The sequence below is a fragment of the Zootoca vivipara genome, chromosome 3, assembly GCF_963506605.1.
Source record: "Zootoca vivipara chromosome 3, rZooViv1.1, whole genome shotgun sequence".
Classification (NCBI taxonomy): domain Eukaryota; kingdom Metazoa; phylum Chordata; class Lepidosauria; order Squamata; family Lacertidae; genus Zootoca; species Zootoca vivipara.
The window spans coordinates 6120172-6144925 of NC_083278.1; the positions used below are offsets into that span (position 1 = coordinate 6120172).

General features: G+C 43.4%; 1 protein-coding gene across 1 annotated transcript; it reads right to left on the minus strand.

Annotated features, from left to right (window-relative positions):
• Positions 1-444: 444 nt before the first annotated feature.
• Positions 445-24508, minus strand: PLEK (pleckstrin). The gene is made up of 9 exons (XM_035110292.2): positions 24364-24508; positions 16992-17147; positions 14973-15154; positions 12324-12415; positions 11542-11726; positions 8649-8753; positions 5556-5639; positions 3630-3699; positions 445-1982 (listed from the first exon to the last, which is right to left on the minus strand). Exons 1-9 carry the CDS (start codon positions 24415-24417, stop codon positions 1843-1845), a joined length of 1068 nt encoding a protein of 355 aa, XP_034966183.1. The 5' UTR covers positions 24418-24508; the 3' UTR covers positions 445-1842.
• Positions 24509-24754: the final 246 nt, after the last annotated feature.

Below are 24754 nucleotides of genomic sequence, written 5' to 3' on the forward strand. Positions count from 1 at the left end.
TTGCCTCAGGTGTGACATCTTTCTAAGTAAACTGTATAAGATCCTTCTCATATTCGCGTATTCGCATGTGACGTTGTGTCCAAATTTGAACACAATCGGTCAAGTGGTTTCGGAGAAAAGTGGACACCAACCCACATGCCCTTTTTACATTTATATATATATAGATGCATCTCTGAGTTATTTGTGGGGTCTGCCTGGTGTTTTTACATGAGTAGAATGTGTGCTTTTAGTATAAATGCATGTGTGGGTTATTCGTGGGGCATAGGAATTCGTTCATTCCCCCCCCCCAAAAAAATAGTCTGACCCCCCCACAAGGTCTGAGGGACAGTGGACCGGCCCGCTGCTGAAAAAGTGTGCTGACCCCTGGCTTAGAATAAAAACCTCACAGGTAATTAGAATGATTCTCCAAAATTTAATCATCAGAGATATGAGAAGTAAAGAACCACATGGAGTTAGTTAGAAGTCACCTTTTTATTTTTATTTTTTATTTTCTTCTTTTTCTTTTCTCTTTTTCCTTTTTCTTAGGAGAGTATAGTGCTTATATTTTTGACTGCAGTTCATGTCATTATGTTTGTATCTATATTTCTGGCTTTATTCTGTTTATTTGTATGATTTGGGTTTTTTTGTGTTTAATTGTATGATGCATAAGTATAAATAAAGTAAAAAAGACTCCATGAGCCTGATATTCCTATCTATGCTCTAACCCAACACCCTTGACAAACTACAGTTCTGGGTGGGGTGCATTTTCTGGTTCACCTCAGGAAGCAAGGTGTCTTGGGCCAGCTCTAGTTCCCCATTATAACTTTGGGTTACAGCTTTGGGTTAAAGTTACAAGCCATACTCGTGGCCTGTTTAATGACCACAGTAGTGCTGGCTGTGTGGATGTGGGTGTGGGTGAGACAGTGTGTGTGTATTTTTATACAGTATATGTATGTATTTTAAAAATAATAATCCTCATCATTCTTCTCATTGGCTCATCAAAGAAAGAAAGAAACAGACAGAAAAGCAAGTTTGTTCATTTTTCATATATATATATATATATATATATATATATATATATATATATACACACACACACACACACACACACACACACATATATATACACACACACACATATATATACATATATATACATACAGTGGTACATCTAATTACGAATTTAATGCGTTCCGAACGCACATTCATAAGTTGAAAAAATTCGTAAGTAGAAGCAACCCTATCTAAAAATTCGTAAGTAGAAAAAATCCTATCTAAACCGCATCCAAGATGGCGGATGGAGCTCCATTCATAAGTAGAAACATTCGTAAGTAGAGTTATTCATAAGTAGAGGTACCACTGTGTATATATATATATATATATCCATGACATTAGCTGTAGTTCTAATACTATTAGATCAAATAGAACTCCATTTATTTCAGTTGGGTCTTCTTACAGGCACACATATATGTGAAGAGGATTAGGGTTTTTTTAAAATACAAAACTCATTTTAGAAACAATTCCCCCCAAACCACTACTATATGCAGAAATCATAAGGGTTATGTAACTCTTAGTCATGCATCTGCTTTAAAGTAGCTCTACTTTACTTGGTGGTACATGAGAAAACTTTACAGACTGTTGTGACAAGGCCAAATGATCCTGTTTTGGATAACGGGGAGGTATAGAAAGCGAACAAGCATATGAAATACTGTGCTAATTCTAAGACAGGTTATTGTCAAATAAAAGTTTCAGAGTTATAACCACCCTGGTATCCGTGAACGAGAACAAGGCTACAGTTAGCCAGTTGTGTGGGGAAACCCTTTGAACAAGAGGCACTAGTATTTTGCTAGAGTTTATCTTTCTTCACTTTCCAGTCCTGGAAACCACTTGAACGGCCTTGATCCATTCTGTACGTTCTGTCGAGGTGGCTGCTTGCAAGACGTAGTGGACCTCGTTTGCGGTAATGATTTCAAACAGGTTCCCCCCAACATCGTTTTTCTTGCCTAAGTGTGAGAGAAAGAAGACTGTGAGCAAAGGAGTCTGGGAGCAGTTTCAGTTCTTCTGGCTCAATGGCCTCTTCCATTTTCACACGACTGTTGCAAACACAATTGAAATTCTTCCAATTTCCACGTAGAAAGTCAGCACTACATACATACCGTATATAAGCCTGTTTTTCATTTGAAATTGGGAGTCATATCTAACAGCATCATGGTTAGCTAAGCCAGTGACCCAGCATGGTTGGACTCTAACTTGAGCCTGAGCCACCACTAATGGTCAGAAATTGTGGTCGTTGTTCCCACCCCTTTTTTAAGCCTCTCTCATGCTCTGTTTAGGCATGCATGGATATTGAATACTGATATTGAAAAGACAGAATAAATCACAAGAAAATTCTAGCCAATACTGGGTTTACCTGCAGTCAGATTTAAGCAAACATGAACAGATCAAAATGCCTTTATGACAAGGAAATAGAGATGGGGGAAAACATTCAGTTCAGCTCACATTCAATGATAATTCTATCTAATTGACATATTAAGAGGGAGATGCTGATTTTTTTCATGTGACTGCCCCAGTTTGGGAATCAACAAAACTGAGTGTCTGAGCCATTTGCTTCCAGGCCTTGAATATGTTAAGAAGCAGGGGTCACCAATCTTTTTAGACCACCAAAATTCAATTTTGAATTTTGAAAGCGTGTTGGGGCTGCCCATCACAAAATGGCTGACACAGAGGGGATGTGGTATAACACAAAACTAGAGTGGCAACCGCCCCTTGACCAGGGCCGTCTTAAGCATATGCGGCGCCGAGGTGGAAAGATCCGCCTGGCGCCCCCCCCCCCCAGGTTGCCCAGAGTTGTTGTCAGCCTTTTTTAGGGTGCTGAGACCACACTTATCTCTGCTCAAGAAAAGAAAACAGGAAACATAAGGAGCCCAGCGCAACAAACCAGCCCGAGGCGTCGGCGACTGAGCAAAGCCAGGCGCCTCATGCTGTAAGCAGTGTGCGCTGGGCAGGCCTCTCCACGGCCCTATGCCAATCCCAGGCGCGCAGGAGGGCGGAGCTGGCTGGCTGCCTCAGCACCTCGCTGGCTTGCTCACCCCCAAACTCACAGTGCAGAGCCGCCCGCAGCAGAAGAGCCCGTCGCGGCGCTCCAACCAGTGGACGGGCTCTTCCCTGGACTCCATCTCTCGGGCCCTAGACTCTCGACCTCGTGCCCCTGAGAGTCTGGCCCCCAGGTGTCCCGCACCCCTTGCACCTATGGTTAAGATGGCCCTTCCCTTGACAATCTTATGCATATGATGGAAAGTCAGCTATACACTGCTCTTCCTGACGGATGCTGTTGCTGTCTAAAACCAAGAGACAGCATTCCTCAGTACCAGGAGAAATCTACAAGGCAGCCATACCACTCTCGTTTCACAGAAATCTCTTAGAAGGTATCGGCACATTTTGCTTCACAACTTTCTTTCTAAGAGGACTGGAGACTTCCAAAGAAAGAAAGAAAGAAAGAAAGAAAGAAAGAAAGAAAGAAAGAAAGAAAGAAAGAAAGAAAGAAAGAAAGAAAGAAAGAAAGAAAGCCATGTCTAGTGGCACCACCAGAAGTGTTGCAAAGACTTCTTAGAATGAGGGATTAACATGCATGGCATGAGGGACAGTCTTACCATCTGGGGCATCTTCAACCGCTGTCACCACACAACCCCTCAAATGAATGGCTCCAAGTGGCTCTTCCCCCTGAAATGATTCAAAAGCAAAACTCATTCTGGAAACCATTTTCACTTCCAGCTGAAACCAACACAATAGAAATTATTATGGCCATCAGTGTGTGTGTGTTTATATACAGGCTATGGTGTCATCTAGGAGGAAATCATGAAGAACCTGAGTCTCTTATCTTGGTTAAAAACTCATTTTGGAATGAGATGGACATGGCTATGGCTATGGCTATGGCTATGGCTGGCTGTGTGTGTGTGTGTGTGTGTGTGTGTGTGTGTGTTTTGACACAGGCTATAGGCAATCGAGGAGTAAAACCAGAAAATTGGGGTTCTTCAGTGTAGAAGAAAGGTGAAGGAAAGTAGGTTTCACCGGGAGTTATTGACATTGTTATTTCCATGTGGAAATAACGAACAGGGTTTTCCCCCCCTCTCTCTCTGGCACATAACATTAGAACTCAGTGTATTGGCAGGAGGGTCATAACAGATGGAAGAAAAACTGTGCTAGAACAACAGAACAAGCCACAAAAGTTGGGGGATGGGAGCCACTTTGCTGACTGAAGCTCATTTGACAAAGGCTTTCTGAAATTGGTGCACTGCACACACCAAAAAATTGGGATACTTCCCCTTTATTTAGTAAATGTGATTAAGCTAGAGGGCTGTTTTAGAACATACAGCTTTTTTGGCTGCATAAATCTATTTAGTTATTTTATTCAGTTATTTTAACTTAGGGCTACCATATGCCCGGATTTTCCCGGACTTGTCCAGGAATCAGCCAGCAGAATGGTGTCCAGGTGGATTTTTGCCGAATTAGCAAAATGTCTGGGAAACCCAGACGTATGGTGGGGAGAAGTATCATTTTTCAAATCCATAAAAATTCCAAGAAAAGCCCTCAAACCTCTTCCTTTTTGTGTGGAGATGTTCCCAAAAAGAACTCAACAACTTTGACCTTTAAAAAACCCCAAAAGACTCAACAACTTTGTCTGAAATTTAACTTTTGGAATATGGCAACCCTATTTTAACTAGCCCATGTTTTAAATAACCATCGTACTGCTGCCATTTAGATTTTGTTCCACTTTGCATTGTATTGCGTTTTTATTACACATAAGTTTCCTTATGTGGGGTTATGCCCTGAAAGGTGGCCTATAAATAGGTTGATAAAATATATTAGAATATAGAGCCCTGAAGATACAGCAGCAAGGATTCTAATAGCAAGAAATTGGAAAAGTGAAATTATCCCTTAAAGATTGAGTGACAATTCAAATTGATAGAGTACTTACAATAAGCAAGGAGAACGGGAACAGTGAGAGGAAACTCAACACAAGAAGTTAATAAGGAATGGATAATAATTAAGGAATAGCTCAAAGGATACTCTAACAATAAAAGCTTCCTGGCAGATATTGAATGAGCCATGTAATATAATGTAATTGTCGGAAAACGTCAGGTTTAAGATGAAGAGAAACAACTTTAGGAAACTGTGTAAATAATAGCTTAAACGTAAAATAGTACAATGGGTTTAGTTGGAAGTCTATTCTTTTTCTACTTATACTTTTATTTCTTTTAATTCCTTTTTTCTTTTTTCTTTTTGTTCTGTTCTTTTGCCCCCCCCCTTTCTATTTCAATTCTTTATAATCTTTATAATTTATGGAATGTATGTAATGTATCTCGGCATGGAATGTATTTTAAGGTTTTTCTTGTTCAATAAAATAAATATTTTTAAAAAAGAAAAATACTTTTTTTTATCAAGAGGAGAGGTCCCAGCAACTGAACACAATTCACATAAACAATATCCTGCCATTCAAACACATGATTCTGAAGGTGGGTTTCATATCAAATGTCCTTCGGAACGTGCTCCAGCAAAACCACAGAAAATGGGCTTACCCCTGCAGGATCGTAGTAATGCATGTAGGCAGGGTCTTCTCTCAGGACAAACTTTCGTACTTTCCAGTTTTTCCTCCGGTGCCCCTAAATAAGTGTAATGAATGTATGACTTTCATTTTCTGCATTGCAATAACAAATCCCAAAAACAGAACTGAAGAACGCTGTGGTAGCTAAGCGAGAATGTTGTGATAGCTGCACCTAATGCTTTTTTTCTGGGGGGGGGGGGATGGAGGTGGGGAAACTCACCAAGAAGTTTGTTTGTTTATTGCAGATCCAGTCACATTGTGACACCTCTCTCCCCACCCCCCACCCCCTGGGCAGTGGCTAAAAGTAAGATATTATTAATAAACTCAAGCAGACAGTGATCTGGATTAGAAATGGCCACAACTTTATTGATTACAGATATAGGTGGATTTTTGGCTCAGGCATTGGGTGTATATCTGTTCCAGCTCTCCCCTCCCCCGGGCAAAAAATATATATATTTAATTTTAAAAAGGTACATTCCTGCTCAAAAAATCCCCTGGCTGCATCCCAGGAATGTCAGGAGCAGAGTATCCATGGGTTTTGCTGGAGTTCTGCTGCTTTTGCTGCAATCAAGACCCTAAAAGTTTGTTTTGTTTTATTTTATGTCACCCTTCAATAGAATTCCCACTGCAATTAAAATTGACCTCTAAAACCAATCACCACATATCTTCATTTTCAAAAGGCTGCTGGTACTTTCTTGGGTGAGAAATAGGCATTATACCGTGTTTCCCCTTTTTTAAGACGTAGTCATTATATAAGCCATAGCAGGATTTCTAAGCAATTGCGCGATACAAGCCATACCCCGAAAATAAGACATACTGATAGACCCTTCACCCACTAGCAATAACCCCCCTCCTGCCAGCCAACTCCCCCCTTAAAAATCTCTCCCCATTTTGCTGTCGCTCCACAGACACGTATTTCCTTTAAAAGCTTGTAAAAATGCACCGAACAGCCGTAGCTGCTGGCTGCCGAAGCCTTGTGATTTCTCTTCCCCGTTTCTGAGAGCATTTTTTTAAATAAAAAGATCCAAAAATAATTTTTTTAGCCAAGCTGTGTAAGCTCTACTTGGTGAAGGGGAGAAAAGTGGGGTGGGGAGGAGATGAAGGCACGAGGAAGAAAAGAGGGGCGATTGAAGAATGCAAAGGCTGTTTTCCCTTTTAGGGAGAGACCTCCGTGCGCGCGTCTGTCTCTCTCCCCCCCCCCTGCGTCTCTCTCTCTCTCTCTCTCTCTCTCTCTCTCACACACACACACACACACAGCCCACCTCTCGCTTCCCCCCACCTTTCCCTAAATTCCCTTCCATTCAATGCACGTTGATTTCCTCTTAACGGGAATCTCCCGTGTCTGATTGTTGTCTCATTGCTTTTACCGGGCATAAAGCAGCCTTTTAAAAATCCTGCTGCAGTTTTCTTTCTACCTTATGCTGCTTGGTTGTCTGTGGAGCTGCCCCTTTAAGGATTTGTAAGTAGTCTGGATCGCAGTCCTTGCCTTGGGGACTTTTATTTATTTATTAAGGACTTTTTCCTTCGCTGTTTGCGAGCTGCTAAAAGGAGCTGCTAAACGCTGCTTTACACAAAAGTTAAACTGCCGGTCCTAACAACACGTGCTTCCTCACCTCGCTGGCTCAATTGCTTCTCAATTGCTACCATTTACCAAGTCAGCAATCTTAATTGCTGCTTAGCTGGCTTCTTTGTTCTCAGCAGGTAGCTTCTTTGCTATCAGTGATAGCACTGCAAAGTGCTATGTTGTTGGAACTTCAGACAGTCTTGCAGTCTTGGGCAGCTGGCTGGTAGAGATCCTTACTTGCTTTAGGTATAGGCTACTGCTAGGACTGTATCACACAGATAGATTCCATTATACTGGTTTAGATTTAAGAAGCTCCAGTGTAGCAGATTGCTATTAAGTGAGTCCCCACCTTGGAGGAGAGAGAGAGCAGCCCTTCGCGAACATCCCAGGGCCGGGGAGAGAGGGCTGCACCAGGGACGCACACACCTCCCTTCCCTCAGACTCGTAATAAAAATACCGGTACCAGTAAGACATCCCACCAAAAATAAGCCACCCTGTGGTTTTTTGAGAAAAAAAAGTAATAAGACGGTGTCTTAAAAAGGGGGAAACACGGTAGTTTGGCAACTACCGGTACTGCTCTAAACTATTTTCCCCATGAACCATTTGAAAATTGCTAATCACCACTTAATGATTATTTCTGCCTGTTGCAGCAATTGCAATGTGATGTGCTAGATGCTGTACGATCTCTTACTGTTTTCATTGCTTCCTTTATTTCTTATATTTTATTACAATTTGCCTTCCACAGAATTCAATTTGCAATCCAATAAAATGCAAGAAGGAATGAAAGACCTGTGGCAACAGCTTTTACAGGTCAGTTGTAGACCTTAGGCAATATTGTTCAGCCTCAAACTAGCTATAATGCAAGCTTTTCTTGCACCAATGCTTGCATCCAAAAAGCCTCTTAAAAGCGTTTGCTTGAGTAACTCCAAATACAAACCCTTTTAAAAAGTGGTACTTTTGCTTCCTTATGAAACTCAGTATCTCTTGAAATAATTCAGACTGAAGAATGTCTCTAAAGTACTAGAAAGAAAATACAACATTTAGAATTCATTTTCCCTTCACATTTTGGATACTGTGCCACTTATATTCCTGAAAGTGCCTCAAAATTTATGGCCAAAGTTCTACCATGGATTCAGTCTGTGGTCATTTCCTCTCGGTGCTGCAATTTCTTCTTAGGGTTGCATGAAGCAAGTGACAAGCTCAGTGAGTCACATGGTTATAAAATCTTTGATGCCCCGTGCGTGACGGCAGTGTTGCAATTCTGTTGGAATTGGGCAAAACCAGATCCATTGTCACATCCCCCCCCCTGGTGGATTTGAAGGACGCCCTGTTTCACTAGCTGATTGCCACTGAGCAACACAACACAGGATGTTACCGCTACACAGCACAGCTATGAGAGTCAAGAGAGGTCTCAGCATAGGCAGTTTTCCTAAGAAGGTTTATATTTCTGCACTATATCGACTGCTTTTCTGAGCCATCACAGCAAACAAAGTCTATACCAACCTGTTTCAGTAAGCATCCCTGTTTGATCACTGTGCCTCTGAATTCTTCCTTGAAAATCCCATCATCGTCGCTGGAATTCCCTTCACTGAAGAATCCACTGTCTGCCTGTTTTAAGGAAAGAACAAGAACCACGTTGCTAATGTCACCTGAAAGAGTTACTCTAGATTCATTGCTTTGCAATGAAGGTTAAAAACATTTCTAAATCAGATAGCAAATAATGTCAGCATCTCTGCTGAACTTTCCAAAGCTTCCAAAATATGTTTTATTATAGAATAGAGAAACAAATAGGCTGTGAGCTCAATCTCTCCTCTATCCCAACGTGGGGATCCCACTTTATTTGTCACTCTTGTACCTGGATTAGAGACTAAGATTTATGCACCAAATTCCTTTTTCCTTCATGGCAAACAGCATTTTAAGTTACTTCCTCTCCAATGTGATCAGCAGAGGCTCAGAGAAAGTTCTTGCCATGCTTTCTTGTGCACACAAGCCAATATCTGAGGAAAATGGATTGAGCAACCGAAATGCAGAATATGGGGAGTGTTCTTTCTTCCTGTCGCTGGTCACACTGGAGCAGGGTGGGGTGGGATCAAGGGAGGGTTAAATAACTCTTGTCTTCATCTGCATTCTACGAAAAAGAAATTTAGAGTGCCTAATATAGGGAAGCCCTTGTCGTGGAGGAGTGAGTCAGATGGCACAACCAAAATTGTTCAGCAACAAAATATGGCATGTGTTTGTTTTTCTTTCTTTAAAAAGTTGCCAGCTAGAGTTGTAGAATCTCAGGACTGATTATGTGGGAGCTTGCCAACAGCTATGCAACTAGCATTCCCTTAGACAGCATTGGCGAATGAAGTTGGCAATCTAGATAATCATGTACAGTATGCAGAAGACTGAGAAGGCCAGTCTTAAGGCCAAACTAGTTGTGCACTGGTTATAAAGCACTTTCGTCATGAAATGAAGCACACAGGGGATGAAGTACAATGTACCTACTCCTTACTTTCCCACGCTTCATTGCTTAAATCCACGCCACAAGCTCCAATACCAAAAGTCTTCAAGCAGTGGAACAGGGGGAAGTAAGAGGGGAAAGAGAAGGTTCATTCCCTCTTCCACCCATTTAGTGGTAAAAGTAGAACCTCAAACTCATTAGGATGGATGTACCAAAATCTAAGATCTGGTTTTATAGAATTCATTGCAGTGCCACTGTAAGTAGAGTATGGACATGGGGAATGAGTTCCACTCATGCAATGGGACTTTCCCCTCTTTCCTGCCCCCACTCACACACAACCTGTTCTGAGGGCTCCCCTTACTTTCCAGAGCAGATTAGAGGGGGGGAGGAGAGGGGGGTGTCAAGGAGCTGTCAAGGAGCCAGGTCATCCACAGGGTAGACACATATACAGAAGGCACGGAATGAAATTTGCTTACTATTAGCAAAATGACAACAGCAACTCACCAGCAATACATCAATGTCCCTGTTTCATCTTAACTCAAAGAAGGCATTGCCAAAACTAAGCTATAGGTATGCCCTTCCCCTCTAGCCTCTCCCTCTGGGTTCCTCCCAAGTAGACGAAGGCTGCGTTGAGGGGGTGAGGTCCTCCTCTGGGTCTGTTTGGCACAGGACCCTCCTGGAGCAAGGGGTCAGAGGGGGAAGAGAGTCTGTAGGACTGGGACTGTCTCTGCATCCTTGATCACTCAGGTCTCCTGTTTCTATCAGTTCCCAGCTCATCCCTTCTGCTGACTGCTCCTCAGTCCCCACCCCCAGGCTCTGGGCTCTAAGCTGTCATCTTCTTGGGCTGGCAGCTTCCACCTCTCCTCTTGATCCATCAGGGAGACCCATTGCATTAACAGACCACATTCTATGCATGCAACAACTCTGTTGATTCCCACTCATTGGGTTCTGTCCAATATTAGTTATACTCAGCGTAAAGGTAAAGGTAAAGGGACCCCTGACCATTAGGTCCAGTCATGACCGACTCTGGGGTTGCGGCGCTCATCTTGCGTTATTGGCCAAGGGAGCCGGCGTACAGCTTCCAGGTCATGTGGCCAGCATGACAAAGCCGCTTCTGGCGAACCAGAGCAGCGCACGGAAACACTGTTTAGCTTCCCGCTTGGAGCGGTACCTATTTATCTACTTGCTGGACCTAATGGTCAGGGGTCCCTTTACCTTTACTTTACAGAAGAACACAAGGAATCCTATGAAATGACAGCTAACTGAGGCCAGCTCTTACACTTCAGTGATTCATAGTCACTAGCTTTCGGAGGAACGCTGCTTTGCTCTGTTGCTTCTGCTGAAGCAGAGGAATGCCAAGTCACTCTTCCTCCCAAATGCTTTGCAATAGATTAAAGGCTGGGAAGCAGAGAGATATAAATCTAAGTATCCAAGACATTGTATTAAATAAATTGTGGCAGCTGAGGGAAAAACAAACCAATACTGCAATTCTGTAACAGTCAAAGTCAATCCTTGTTACTGCATAACTAACACATCCACTTTAAAAACAGAAGAAAGGATTCTGGTTGAAGGTAAAATTAGATGAATCCTGAAACTTTGGAGGCCAATCAGGTAGCATCAACATTTGAAGATGTTTGCACCAAAGACACCACCTTTCAGCTCTGATCTCACCAACTGCAGTCATGAAAGGTGGTTAATCTGTATTAAGCCATGTGGAGTATATACCCTGAGAAAAAAGTCAATGGGGATTCTATGTGTAGTACCAGGAAATATACATGGACATATATTTCAACACACATGCACATATATACAGTATACACCTACCCTCAGAGACTGCATTAGATGAGACCCTCATATTGCAGTCAGTCTGAAAAGCTATATTTTCTAGGGTTCCCGTGCCCCCCCCACCTCTGCCGATCCCACAAAGAAGTGTCATGCATTGCTACTTACAAAATAGTAATAGGCGTCTTCGTGGTCAAGGAAGGAAGTTTCTGACAGGCCCTCAACTGCACTCTTGGATATATCTCCAGCAGGCTGAAAATAACCTTCGTTCAACAGGGCAGATGCCAACATTTGACCCTCTTGGCGATTCCTGATAGAGTTGTTTGACAGGAGCCAATCAACCACACAACTACCTAAGGGCAAGGAAATCAACCAAGGTGTGTGAGCAGAAAGGCACAAAATGAAGTACTGCAGACTGCAAGTAGTTAAGCAAATCAAAGAGATATGTTCTCAATTAAATTCAAATTCAAATTGCAATTACAGTTTGGAAATATGAAGCCAGCGGTGACTATATCTGGACTTGGTTTGAGCCAGGCTCTGCAAAATATTCCAATTGCCAGTGAGTATGTAAAATATATGAAGTATTTAGGGCTGTGTCCAGTCCACATTAAATACTAACAAATTTGCTGTGGTATTAGCTTTCAAAACTCAAGCCCACTTCATCGGAAAGCCTTGACCATGAGCATCAGTTGCCATTCCAAAATAGTTGAACCTGCCAGTTCCTGAGAAAAATGTCCTATAGATATTGGACAGAATATGGCAGCATTGAGAGGGGAAATGGTCCAATATCTATAGGACATTTTTCTCAGGAACTGGCAGGTTCAACTATTTTGGAATGGCAACTGACATTGTCCTCCAATCAAACTGCTTCCTGTCGCGACTCCATTTTCTAGCACCTGTTTTACTCAACGGAGCATTTTTTTTTAAAGGGAAAAAGAAGAGCTCTTTACCTGTAAAGCAGTGATTGAAAATTTTCTTGTCTTTTTCCAGCTTCATTTCTCGTATCCCTTTGTCGGGGTCTTTCATTGAGAGATACAGTTCACTGTGCAGTGAGAGAAGTGAGGCAGAATTAGGAAACAATGCTTGATTTGGCTCTTTGGGGTTTAAATTCCTTCTGCAAATGCATCAAAGGGACTCTGCAAACTCCAGTCCTTAATGACCCACTAATATAGCACCAGGTGTGTTCTTTGGGGAGCTTCTATACAGATGAACAAACCAAAAAGAGCACATCATATAGGGGCATCCAAGATGGCTGTTTTAAAACCACCATTTTCATGAGGCCACTCACTGCAGACAGAGGCAGAGCTAGCTGCTCTGGCACATGCTGTGCACCCGGGGAGGGGCTAGCCACTCGTGGGGCGGGACGAGCATCTCAGGAGGGCGCCGTCTGTGGCAAGCGTCCCAGGGGGGTGGTACGGTGATGTCACCCCCCTCAAGGATGACGCCGGGGGGGGGGACTGCAGATAACTCAGAGTGGAGCACATATTTTCTGTGTAATAGGAAGACTGTCATCTAGGGCTGAGAAAGCAACACCTGATTGGGAGCTTTTGACTGTCAGGGTAGCTGGTATCGTTTTAATGGACCATTAGCCTGACCGGCAAGAAGGCATTTCATTCTACCTTATTTGGTGAAACCTGAATCATCACTTAAGCATACGGTTTGAGTCCAATGTGTTATGAAGTGGCGATGGGCTTGCTTCACCACTCACCCAGCTGGCAGTACAAAACATATTTACAAGGCAATTACAGTGGTACCTCGACATCTGAAAGACTCGACTTCCAAAGGTTTCGACTGATGAAGTCAACAGTCCCGGAAGTCTTTTCGCCCCGCGCGCATCCTGCACCTGTGCAGAAGCGCAAAATCGTGCTTCGTGCATGCGCAGAACGGGCGCTTCGACAACCGAAGACTTCGACTTACGAAGAGCGCCGTGGAACGAATCGTCTTCGTAAGTCAAGGTACCACTGTACCAGACCCACTTGACAATGTAGCAGACAGGGAAAAGATGTCTTAAGCCAGGGGTTGGCAAGGTTTACCTCGCCTTGGGCCAGTTCACTCCAGCGGAAATCTCTCCGTGGGCTGGATTGCACATGCATGAACGTGCGCCCACAATTTTCGGTGTCTACGCAGATGTGATTTTCAGCGTCTGCGCACGCGCAGATGCGATTTCCAGCACCATGGAAGTGAGTCCCCGCACCACACTGTGCCGGTTTAGCGCAGCACACGGGGACTCACCGAGCAGGCGGCTCAGTTCAGGGGCGGCTCGGGGGCCCAGTTAAACGACCCCTGTGGGCCACTTGTGGCCCATGGGCCTTAGGTTGCCTACCCCTGCCTTAGGCAGGCATAGGAAATGCCTACATCCTTTAAGGAGGCTCACCTTGTGCTTTTATTACTTAGACAACTAATAAGTGGCCTTTCCATGAAAGCTTTTGTCCATGCTACACAGCTGAGTTAATCGTAGAGACATAAGTCTAAACACAGGGTGCTTCCAGGCTGTCACTATTTCCAGGTGGGATTCAATCACATTCCAGCAAATTCAGGTCGTACAATTAAAGTTGATTTGGAGCTCTTGCACAATATATCTTCCCTCAAAGACTGGACTTTTTGCTTCTACAAAATGTTGTGATGGCCACCAACTTGAATGGCTTTACAAAGATGTTAGACAAATTCATAGCATATATTTCCCCTTTCAGAGGCAGGATCATAGCTGCCAAGTTATCCCTTTTTTTAAGGGAAATTCCCTTATGCTGAATAGGCTTCCTCGTGAGAAAAGGGAAAACTTGGCAGCTATGGGCAGGATGGCTCTAACTGCCAGCTGCTGAGAACCACAAGTGGGGAAAAGTGTTGGTCTACTCATGTCCTGCTTGTGGGTTTTCAACACACATATCTACTTGGCCGTTGTAAGAACAGGATGCTGGGCTATATATAGGCTTTTGGACTGAGCCAGCTGTTCTTATCTTCACTTAATCTAAGTGAAAGTCAAATTGCAAGTGGACTTCCTCTTCTGTCAATTAACATTTTAAACTTTTGTAATCTCAGTGCCTTTTTCTAGTCAGGTTCTGAGTTTCTTGTGTGTTTTGGAAATAGGGGAAACAAAGCTTCACTTTATAACAATGACTGAGACCTACATATCTGCCCAATAGCTACTGTCACAGAAAAGCAAAGAAATGATGACTAAATAAAACCAGATGACTAGAACCCAAGTGTGAATGCCATTAAAATAGCTCCACACACACACACACATCCTTTAAATATATTTTTTTTAAAAAACAGCTTTGAGAGATGGGAATTTGGAGAAGAGGATGTGTGTGTGTTTAATCCTTTCTCTACTCACAATTTTAATATGTATTTTTTTACAGGCTCCATTGGAGGATAAACAACTGGGATAGGTGATTGGGGGGAAGGGAGAGGTGGGGAAAGGATGAAGCACTCCTCTACCTTCCCATCACTTCTCCAGCCCACATTTTCCATCTCTCAAGGCTGCTTTTCTTTTCTTTTTTAAAATCATAGCATCACATTTATGCGTAATTAGCTCCTCCGTAAACAAGAGGATATGTTCCTGCCTTTTAAATATTACTTTGAAGAAGTCTATTTTAACAAACCCCAGGTTGATGGTTGTCGGAAGCTTAATAGACTTCCTGGTAGATTTCCTAGAAAATCGTTGACCTCCCGCAATGCACTTAATGGCCTTCTTGATGTCTTTTACCCAGACATCTCTGTCCTCGAGATGAGAGGCTTGGAAGAAGTGGTCCTGTTGCTTGGCAGTAGTGAGCTTCATGACAAACTGGAAGAGAACCATTTCATAATGATTTACACTTGCCCATTGCATAAGGGCTGCATGCACCCTAGACCTTTAAAGCACATTTTCCCCTTCAAAGAATTCTGGGCGCTGTAGTTTGCTAAGTGTTGCTTGGAATTATAACTCTTTGAAGAGCAAATTACAATGCTCAGAATTCTTTGAGAGAAATAATATGCTTCAAATTTTCTCTAAAGGTAAGTGTGTGCGCAGGTTAGATATATGTGGTAGCACAGCTTATATTAACAAGCAACTAACAGAACAAGCATGCATTTGCCTACTCAGAAGTAATTCCTACCAAGTTCAACGGTGCATATGCCCAGGTAGGTATGTATAGGATTGCAGCCTAAAATAAGCAATATAAACTGCTTAAACTGGTCAAGCTGGGAAAGAACTGTAAAGTGGTATGGAACAGGATAGAATTTTTGCACCATTATCTCCTCTTAGAATCATAGAATTGTAGAGTTGGAAAGGATTCTGAGGATCATCTCTAACCCCCTGCATTGCAAGAATATGCAGCTGTCCCATCAAACCTGCAACCTTGGTTTGATCCTGCAATACTGAAATAACGAGGAAACATTCATGCTGATTTATTGTTTATCACAAAGACACAACATAGCAAAAGCTGAGTATCTAATTCATCTTAGGCTAGGGAATTAGCACAATCCACACACTCTTGAAGAAAATAGGGTTGTATCCAAGGAGTGGTCAGAGTAGACCCATTGAAGTTAATGGAGATGACTTGCTTAGGTTCATTAATTTTAAGGGGTTTATTCTGGATACAACAGTTTGAGCTGAAAGGGGCTTGGGATCACATGCATGCCTTCCAAAGTAGGACTAACTATTTAAAACTATTGCACTCATGTTGCCCTTTCTGGGAAAACTGCAATGGTCTAATCATCTTTCTGACTTCTCTGCCCAGACGGATATCTGAGAAAGGCATTGAATCCATTTGTCCCAATCTTGGAAGACTAGCACAGTCTGATCTTGTACATATTGATTTGGAAAGAAATGGTCCCACACAGTTCAGCAACAGTTACATGCTCAGACTGCTGTTTCTCCTAACTGAAGGAGCATTAGTTCCAGCTAACAATTCCTACTGCCCCTTACTCAGATATGTGAGTTTTTCGGCGACAGAGAAACTTTCTCTCTACAATATCAAGAGTCCCCAGTTCTTTATCTGTGTGAAGAACTGCACTGTCAAAGTATAGTCGAGATGCATGCTGGACCTAAATAACTCTGTTTCATGTAAATTCCCATAACAATAAAAATCTGTCAAGCAAGGGCTCGTCCACCCTTCTGATCATCCCATGCTTTGGTTTTCTGCTTTTCCCATCTTTCTAGGCACAGGTCCAAGTGATTTTGTCATTGTCCCACCACAAAATTGGAACAGCAATCCATGAAAAACCCAAAGGCTACTTGTTCTGACTGGGTTACCCCAGAGGAAAGAGGCAGGGCAAATGGAGGTGTGAATAAGCCCGTAGAAAGGAAACAACCAGCATTGTTTTCTTAGAACAGGGCTGGGGAACCCAACAGCTTTCCAGGTGTTGGTAGACTACCATCATCCCTGACCGTTGGCTAAGCAGGCTGAAACTGATAGGTGTTTGAGTCCAACATCATCTGGTTCCCCACCCTGTCTTAGCATTTTGATGGGCTGAATTTGCATGGTATCCTTTCTAAACACTGGGAAGGCTAGTATCAGCTTCTGCAGCCAGCACGATCCGACAATATCTTAACTACAGAGGAAAAAACCGAATCCATAGCTTAAACCCCCCACCTTCCCGCCTGCTTTCTTCGGTGTACTTCAGAAGACATGCATACTCACCATCCTTTTACCAAAATCCTGGCAGGGACTTGTAAAGGTGCTTCCCTTCAGAGGAATCATTCCTTTAGGGCTGTTGTCTGTCTTCTTCTTAAAGTATTCGATTCCGTCTTCTAACAAGACTACCCACATAGGTTTCCAGGTGTTAAACATGCTACCCTGTATGCAAACAAGTTTAAGACAAAATTATCTATGCATCCTGTGACAATGCCAATGAAAGCATTTTTAATGAAGTTGAATCCAAATAAATCCTTATTTACCCAAAACATGTCAGGCACCTATCAATCCCCAAAGACACAAGGAGATTCTAAAAACAATGTAACATACAGTATTGGGGTTATTTATTCATTCCCCCACCCATACATTTAGATCCTTCCTTTCTTCTATCATGGAACCCAATGGTGCCCAAGCTTCTTCTTTGGCGATCACTCATATCCGAGTAAGATGGTATTCCACGAACACGGTTTTAACAGTGAGTCCGTAAGTGACTGTGGAGGCCAATTCTGGATCAACATGTCCTTCCACAGTGTGTCTTCCTCTTAGTATGTTTCTCCCTTTCGTCCTGAGTTTGAGCATGACACCTTTGGTAAAGGCTGTTCTCCAAGTGGAGCGCTTGCAGGCCAGTGTTTCCCAATTGTCAGTGTTTATACGGTACTACATTTTTTAAAAAAGATTTGCCTTGAGAGAATCTTTAACCCTCTTTTGTTGACCACCAGCATTACACTTTCCATTTTTAAGTTCGGAATATCTGTAGAGTAGTTGCCTTGGAATACAATAATCAGGCATCTGAGCAACATGACCAGTCTAACAAAGTTGATGTTGAAAGAATAATTGCTTTGACACTGGTGATCTTTGCATCTTCCAGTCAGGGCCGGCTCTAGGGGTAGGCTGGGTGGCGCGGGGGGCCAGGGCGCCCGGCCGGCAGGGGAGTGCCACGCAGCGCGCAGCGCCCACCCACCAGCCGCGGCAAGAAACAGGGTGGGCCGGGAGCGCCGGAGCAATCTCCGCACCACAGCGCCAGGGCACCCGGCATGCTTGAGACGGCCCTGCTTCCAGTACACTGGTATTAGTTCGCCTGTCTTCCTAAGTGATGTGTAAAAAAAATTTTGGTGGATTCTTTCAAGGAGTCGGAGATGGCATTTATAAGTGGTCCATGTTTCACAAGCATGCAGTAAGGTTGGTAGTACAAAAGCTTTGTGAACAAGCATTTTGGTTTCCCTGCGAATGTCCCGGTCCTCACACACTCTGCACTTCAATCGGGAGAAAGCCGCACTCGCAGAGCTCAGGCGATGCTGGATTTCAGCATCAATGTCAGCCCTTGTGAAAAGATAACTGCTTAGGAACCATTGGGCAGTTATCTTTTCACAAGGGCTGACATGGATGCTGAAATAAAAATAAAAATGCTGACCTTTAATGCTGATGCCTTAAAGGTGCAACAAATGTGCTTTGAATATATGGGGTTGATCTGCCCTTAGGTGTGTATTCCACCTTTCAATGAAATGAAAGGAGTACAAATACAGCAGGCACAGACACAACAGAGAGGTTTGGGCTCCTGCATAAGTCCCCTCTTCCTTTTTTTCAGCTGCCACTGGAATAATGCCTTACTCTTAAAAAATGTTGATGTTTGCTGCAGTGGGCTCCTCTGGGAAGAAGAGCAAGATGCAAATTAAATAAGTAAATTGTGCCTATTCCTAGAACTGGGAGAGGAATTGGACTGACCCAATATTCAAACACCTTAGACAATATAATTTTTGTATCAAATGCCATGGGATCTCTGCAGTAGTCTGAAAAATAATAGGGGAGCAAGGGGTTGGGGGGAAAAGGAGTGCTGAGCATTATGGAACAGTGGTTAGGTTGGAACAGCATTTAGTGGTGACTTGCAATTTCGCAGTTCTGTATAAAGTGTGAAGCAGCTAGCTTGGTTACCTAATTCTCACACTATACTGGCTGTTTTGAGGTTTCTCCAAGAAGCAAAAACTATCATACCGATATATTAAGTAAACAGGCATGTTCAGCTATATGGCTTTAGGACAGGGTTTTAAAAACAAGATGCCCCTGATTATTAGACAGAGACTGGTAATTTGTGATTAGGAAAATAACATATATATGCTCTATTGTGTACCTGTAAGTAGTGGCCAGCAGGATTGCATTGCAACATAAAGCAATTGAAAAGGTGTCTAAAACCAGACCCATAAAGCTTTAATTAATTGCTGCCCATATTGGGGTTCCTGAATTATTTGATTCAATTGTGGTTTGGAGGCATAATGTTGCCTCAGTTCAGAAGCTCTGTACACATTACAGAAGGATGTCATTGCTTGCTGAGGTCAAGGTTGCTCCAAGGGATGGGATGGGAGGCAGAAAGGAGAAAAAGCGGAAGGGGCAGAGAGGGCGCTTTAAGGCTCAGGGACCAGCGTGACTGCCTTTGAATGATGACTGCTCATTTACATTGGACAGTAATGTCACACTGAATGTAACTGAGCTGCATGAAGGACTCTGTGATTGGAAACAGAGACACATTATGCACTTTTAATAAAAAACATATTAGAAAGAAAAAGAAAAGGAAAGTCGCTTTGGATAGAAGGTGTTATGTGAACACAAAGGGCTCTGCTTGTTGCTGTGCTCACTGTAAAAGTTGAGCTCAGAATCCGTTTTCAGTACCAGGGCAACGCCCTGAAACATGTGACATAACCATTCAGGAAAGTGCCTCAGAGCATGCACAGAGTGCCTTGCCCTCACCACAGTACAATTATGGTCACATCACATGAGATCAAGATGCAAAACTTAACAGGCAAATCATATAATTCCCTGCAAGCTTGGGGAGACGCCCCAGCACTTCTCAACTGAAGAAACTGAGAAAACCACAAGGTGCTGTCCCGTGGGAAAGCGAGAAGCGTTCTCTTTCGTTACAATATGTATGCTGTTTGTGACATGTAGTGCAATTCTGAGGACTAGTAGAGAGGTTGCATTCAACCCTGGGTCTGAGATTCTGCCCTCTGGTCACACACATCTACTCAGATTTACAGCCCACAGACTTACACTGAGCTTCCTTGAGTCCCAAGTAACTCAGTAAAGGGTTATAGCTTTAGAGGTCCATTAAAGGTAAAGGTAAAGGGGCCCCTGACCATCATGTCCAGTCGCAAACGACTCTGGGGTTGCGGCACTCATATCACTTTGCTGGCCGAGGGAGCCAGCGTATAGCTTCTGGGTCATGTGGCCAGCATGACAAAGCCGCTTCTGGAGAACTAGAGCAGCTCACAGAAACGCTGTTTACCTTCCCGCCAGAGCGGTACCTATTTATCTACTTGCACTTGACGTACTTTCGAACTGCTAGGTGGGCAGGAGCTGGGAGCGAACAACAGGAGCTCACCCCGTCTCAGGGGTTCGAACTGCCGATCTTCTGATCGGCAAGTCCTAGGCTCTGTGGTTTAGACCACAGCACCACCCGCGTCCCTTAGAGGTCCATTATATACCGTCGATTGCTTTTCCCCCTAGCTTGCTGTTGTTACCTATTCATATCGTAAGGCTTCACAATGCAAACCACTAGGCCGGCCCTGGTTAGGGTCAGAGACAACTGGAGATTTGAGGGCACATCTTGGCAAAGCAGTGTATATTAGCTGACAGGCAACTTTTTGCTTCAGCAGCAGCACCATGAGCAAGGCAAGGCAGCTGCCATTTCAGATCTCCCACAGTGACTCAGACGATGCTGCGTCTGATGACTGCCTGAAGGTGCTGCAAGCTGGTGCTGGGCCTGGTTAGGGGTTCCATGAAAGGGGAAGGGTTGCAGTTCAGAGCATACTGTATGCTTTGCACACAATAGGTTTCCCATTAATCCCTGGGGTGTCCAGGTAGGGCTGGAAAGGACTAAAGTCGTGGAGAGCTGTTGATCAGTGTCAACAATACTGAACTAGATAGATCAATAGTAAGATCGTAGGACTTCTTACATGTATGGGATATCCGTTCGTTGTGCATGAAGGCCAGAGAATCGTTGCTGCCTTCTGCGATACCTTATGGCTTATAATGGCAATTTTGTCCTATTTCATGTAGAATCTGATTTTCTACATTGAAATCGTGGGCACAAAATCTCTTCTTCGGAACTGCTCCTAAAGTTCTATCCTGATATGCATTGTGCACCATCCCAAAAGAGACTTGTGGGGTCTGGCTTGGAAATAATAATTAATGGGAGCTTTCATTTCTGAAGAGCTTATAAGGCTTCAGAGCTTGTGGTGTACATGAGAGACAAGCTGTGTTCTCTAGAACTGATAATCAAATGACTAGGGCTTTCTCTACCCAGCATGCATGCCTGGAGCTTGCAGTACTATTTCTAAGGAAAGCTGGAAGAAGTTTGGCTTTGGAAATCTCAACGCCTGGAACCCAAACTGAGTTCATGTAGGGGAGGGAGGAATTGGTTTCACTTCCTATGGTATACTAGGTTAAAAGGTAAAGGTAAAGGGGCCCCTGACCATCATGTCCAGTCGTGTCCGACTCTGGGGTTGCGGCACTCATCTCGCTCTATAGGCCGAGGGAGCCGGCGTTTGTCCGCAGACAGCTTCCGGGTCATGTGGCCAGCATGACAAAGCTGCTTCTGGCGAACCAGAGCAGCACACGGAAACGCCATTTACCTTCCCGCCAGAGCGGTACCTATTTATCTACTTGCACTTAGATGTGCTTTCGAACTGCTAGGTGGGCAGGAGCTGGGACCGAGCAACGGGAGCTCACCCCGTTGTAGGGATTCGAACCGCCGACCTTCTGATCAGCAAGCCCTAGACTCTGTAGTCAGATGAAAAAGAGGACAGAGCTCCTGTAACTTAAATCATTATATAGAAGCAGAGCTATATTATGCAATTAGTAAAGAAGCAAGAGACCTGTCCTCTTTTGCATCTATAAACATCCCCCCCCCACACACAATGTGCTTTTGTTTTAACCCATTGTTGCCAACTCCTTCAATCAATCAAAGAACATAGCCAAGACAGAAGTTCCCTGAATATTATTCTCAAATTAATAATACTTCTTTTCTTTTCTTTTTTTTAGGAGGGGAAGAGATAGAAAACTAGAAGTGTGGCCTCTGGGCAACTTCCCCAAAATACCACTTCTCCTTTCCTTAGAGTCTGTTACACCACATGCCTAAACACAATGGGTGCTCACAGCTGCCCCACCTGTTGAACGCTGAGAGTTGTACCACATATATTCTGCTGGCAAGTCAAGCCCAGGGCCAGCATGCCCCAGATGAGAAAGCCCCATCTGTTGTCAGAACCCAGCCCCAGCCTGTCATGCCTTAAGGTTCAATTTGATGCACTGGGGGGGGCATTGTTACTGGGGACAGAAACCCAAATTGGGTGGGGCTGGAGGTAAAAGTGAGCAGAGCAGACTGGAGATCTATCGATTTGGGTTCTCATTTTTCCAACTTAAGTTCAGGTCATTTCTGCACAAATTTGCAAACATTTATCTTTCTAAACATTTGCAAACATTTATCTTTCTAAATTCTCATGAAGACTTGCTCACATTTTAGTGCAAATTTCTCCCAATAAACAATTTTTTTTTAATGTGGAATTGCTAACACATTATTATTTTTTGCAAAACACCCTCCCTGAATATAATACATTTTTGTATGTTAATATTATTGATATATGTATTTTTTATCCACATTTAACCCTCATGTATTTCTTGGCTAGGGAAGTGGCAAAATTCAGAGAAGTGTGAATCTGGAAGAATGGCTGTGTTTTGCTTTGTGTATTCCCTAAATGCATCTCTTACCTTTGTATAGCTGACTACATTCTAGCCATGTAAAAGTCAGAAGTAGGCAAAAGCATGTGGAGTATGGCTGGTGAGGGCAGTGGCCTGGAGAGAGTCCCAAGGGCCAGACAGAGATGCTTGGGGGGCCACATTCTACCCCTAGACCTGAGGCCTCAGACCGGCACATCTCAGAAATCACTCCCTTCCATATGAATCTGCTTGATTCTGAGGCCTGTCTGGTTTCCCCTTCACCAGCTAAAGTGATAAGGTCTTTTCAGTTGTGGCACCTAAACTATGGAATAGCCTATGAAAAGCCTTCTCCTGCTTTTAAGACTAATTCATTCCAGTGGGCATTTTTTTATTTGAGCCTTTGATGTGTCTTTTGTCTGCTGTTGATAACGGTGTTTATAACACTGTGTTATGACACTGCTGTTCTCTTGTTAGGTTTGTTTTTAATTCATATGAATTGTCCCAGAAAAGTAGGGTATAAATGTTCAAAATAAACTTTAGGCAAAGATGAAGCACCAATTCTTTTGTTCTTGTTTGTGGCACTTAGAATTCCCCAACAGAACAGCCTTATCAGCACACAAGAAGCCTATTTTGGTTCCTCCCTAGCTGTCTTAGTTGGTCTTGTGGTCTGGGCACTTCCTTGCAGGGTTTTCCTACTCATCAAACATTCCATCAATCTTGGGCTATGGGATGTGGGTGTCAATTACCCCGGGGGATTCTCGTTGGCTTGGGGAGAAAGATCATTTGCTTTAAGTTCACTGTCTTCTGTAGTCTCATCCAGCAGCATCAAATAAATATTTATTATTTGTACTTAATGCCTGCCCTTCACCAGCTGATGCCAACTTTTTTGGCTAACCCATCTTCTTGGATTATGATGTCTCTCTATCCAATTTCTCCACAACAGGCATAATTTCATACGTAGAATCATAGAATTGTAGCATTGGAAGGGATCACAAGGGTCATCTAGTCCAACCCCCTGAAATTGCAGGAATCTTTTGCCCAACATGGGGCTTGAACCCACAACTCTGAGATCAAGTGTCTCATGCTCTACCAACTGAGCTATCATGGAAGAGACATGTCTATTCTGTCCCCCTACCCCGCTTGCCATTGCATGCTCACAGAAAACAAAAGGCACTCTTCTATATTTCAAACATTCTAAAACATGGGTAGGCAAACTAAGGCCCGGGGGCCGGATCCGGCCCAATTGCCTTCTAAATCCGGCCCACGGATGGTCCGGGAATCAGCATGTTTTTACATGAGTAGAATGTGTCCTTTAAAAAAAAAAGGATCTCTGGGTTATTTGTGGGGCCTGCCTGGTGTTTTTATATGAGTAGAATGTGTGATTTTAATTTAAAATGAATCTCTGAGTTATTTGTGGGGCATAGGAATCCATTCGTTGTTGTTTTTCCAAAATATAGTCTGCCCCCCCCCCACAAGGTCTGAGGGACAGTGGACCGGCTCCCTGCTGAAAAAGTTTGCTGACCCCTGGAAATATTACAGAGGCTTTTATGTTCTATGTAAATGTCCTGTCCTTCTGCCTGAGAGTTATAGCTCTGAATAGTGAGCTCGTCATTCCAGTTTGCTCAGATCAAGCATTTCCCTCCCACAGCTTTTGTCCAAAATGGTTCCCACGTACCTTCTTGACGAGATATCCTTCCCTGATACGCCTGGGTTCTCGCTCGGGTTCCATTGCTGTGCTGCTCCTTCTGATCCAGCAGAATTCAAACGCATCTGACAATGCAAAGGTTTCACGAGCTACATTTATACAGCTGTCACTTTCGCAAATCCCTCTGCTTGCTAATCACATGAAAGCAGGCTCATTTCCCCTTCCGGAAGAAGGAAATGCAGAACCATGTGTACATGGCAAGTTAAGAACTTTTAAAAATATAAACTCATCATAACGTTATTTACACTGAGCTCTTAGCACAAACTGGGTGGGGGAAATAACCACCAATGTATTTTCTTTTTCCAGAAGTCTCAGAGAACAGAGCTTTTCATGTTAAATTAAGTGAGTACACATGTTAAGA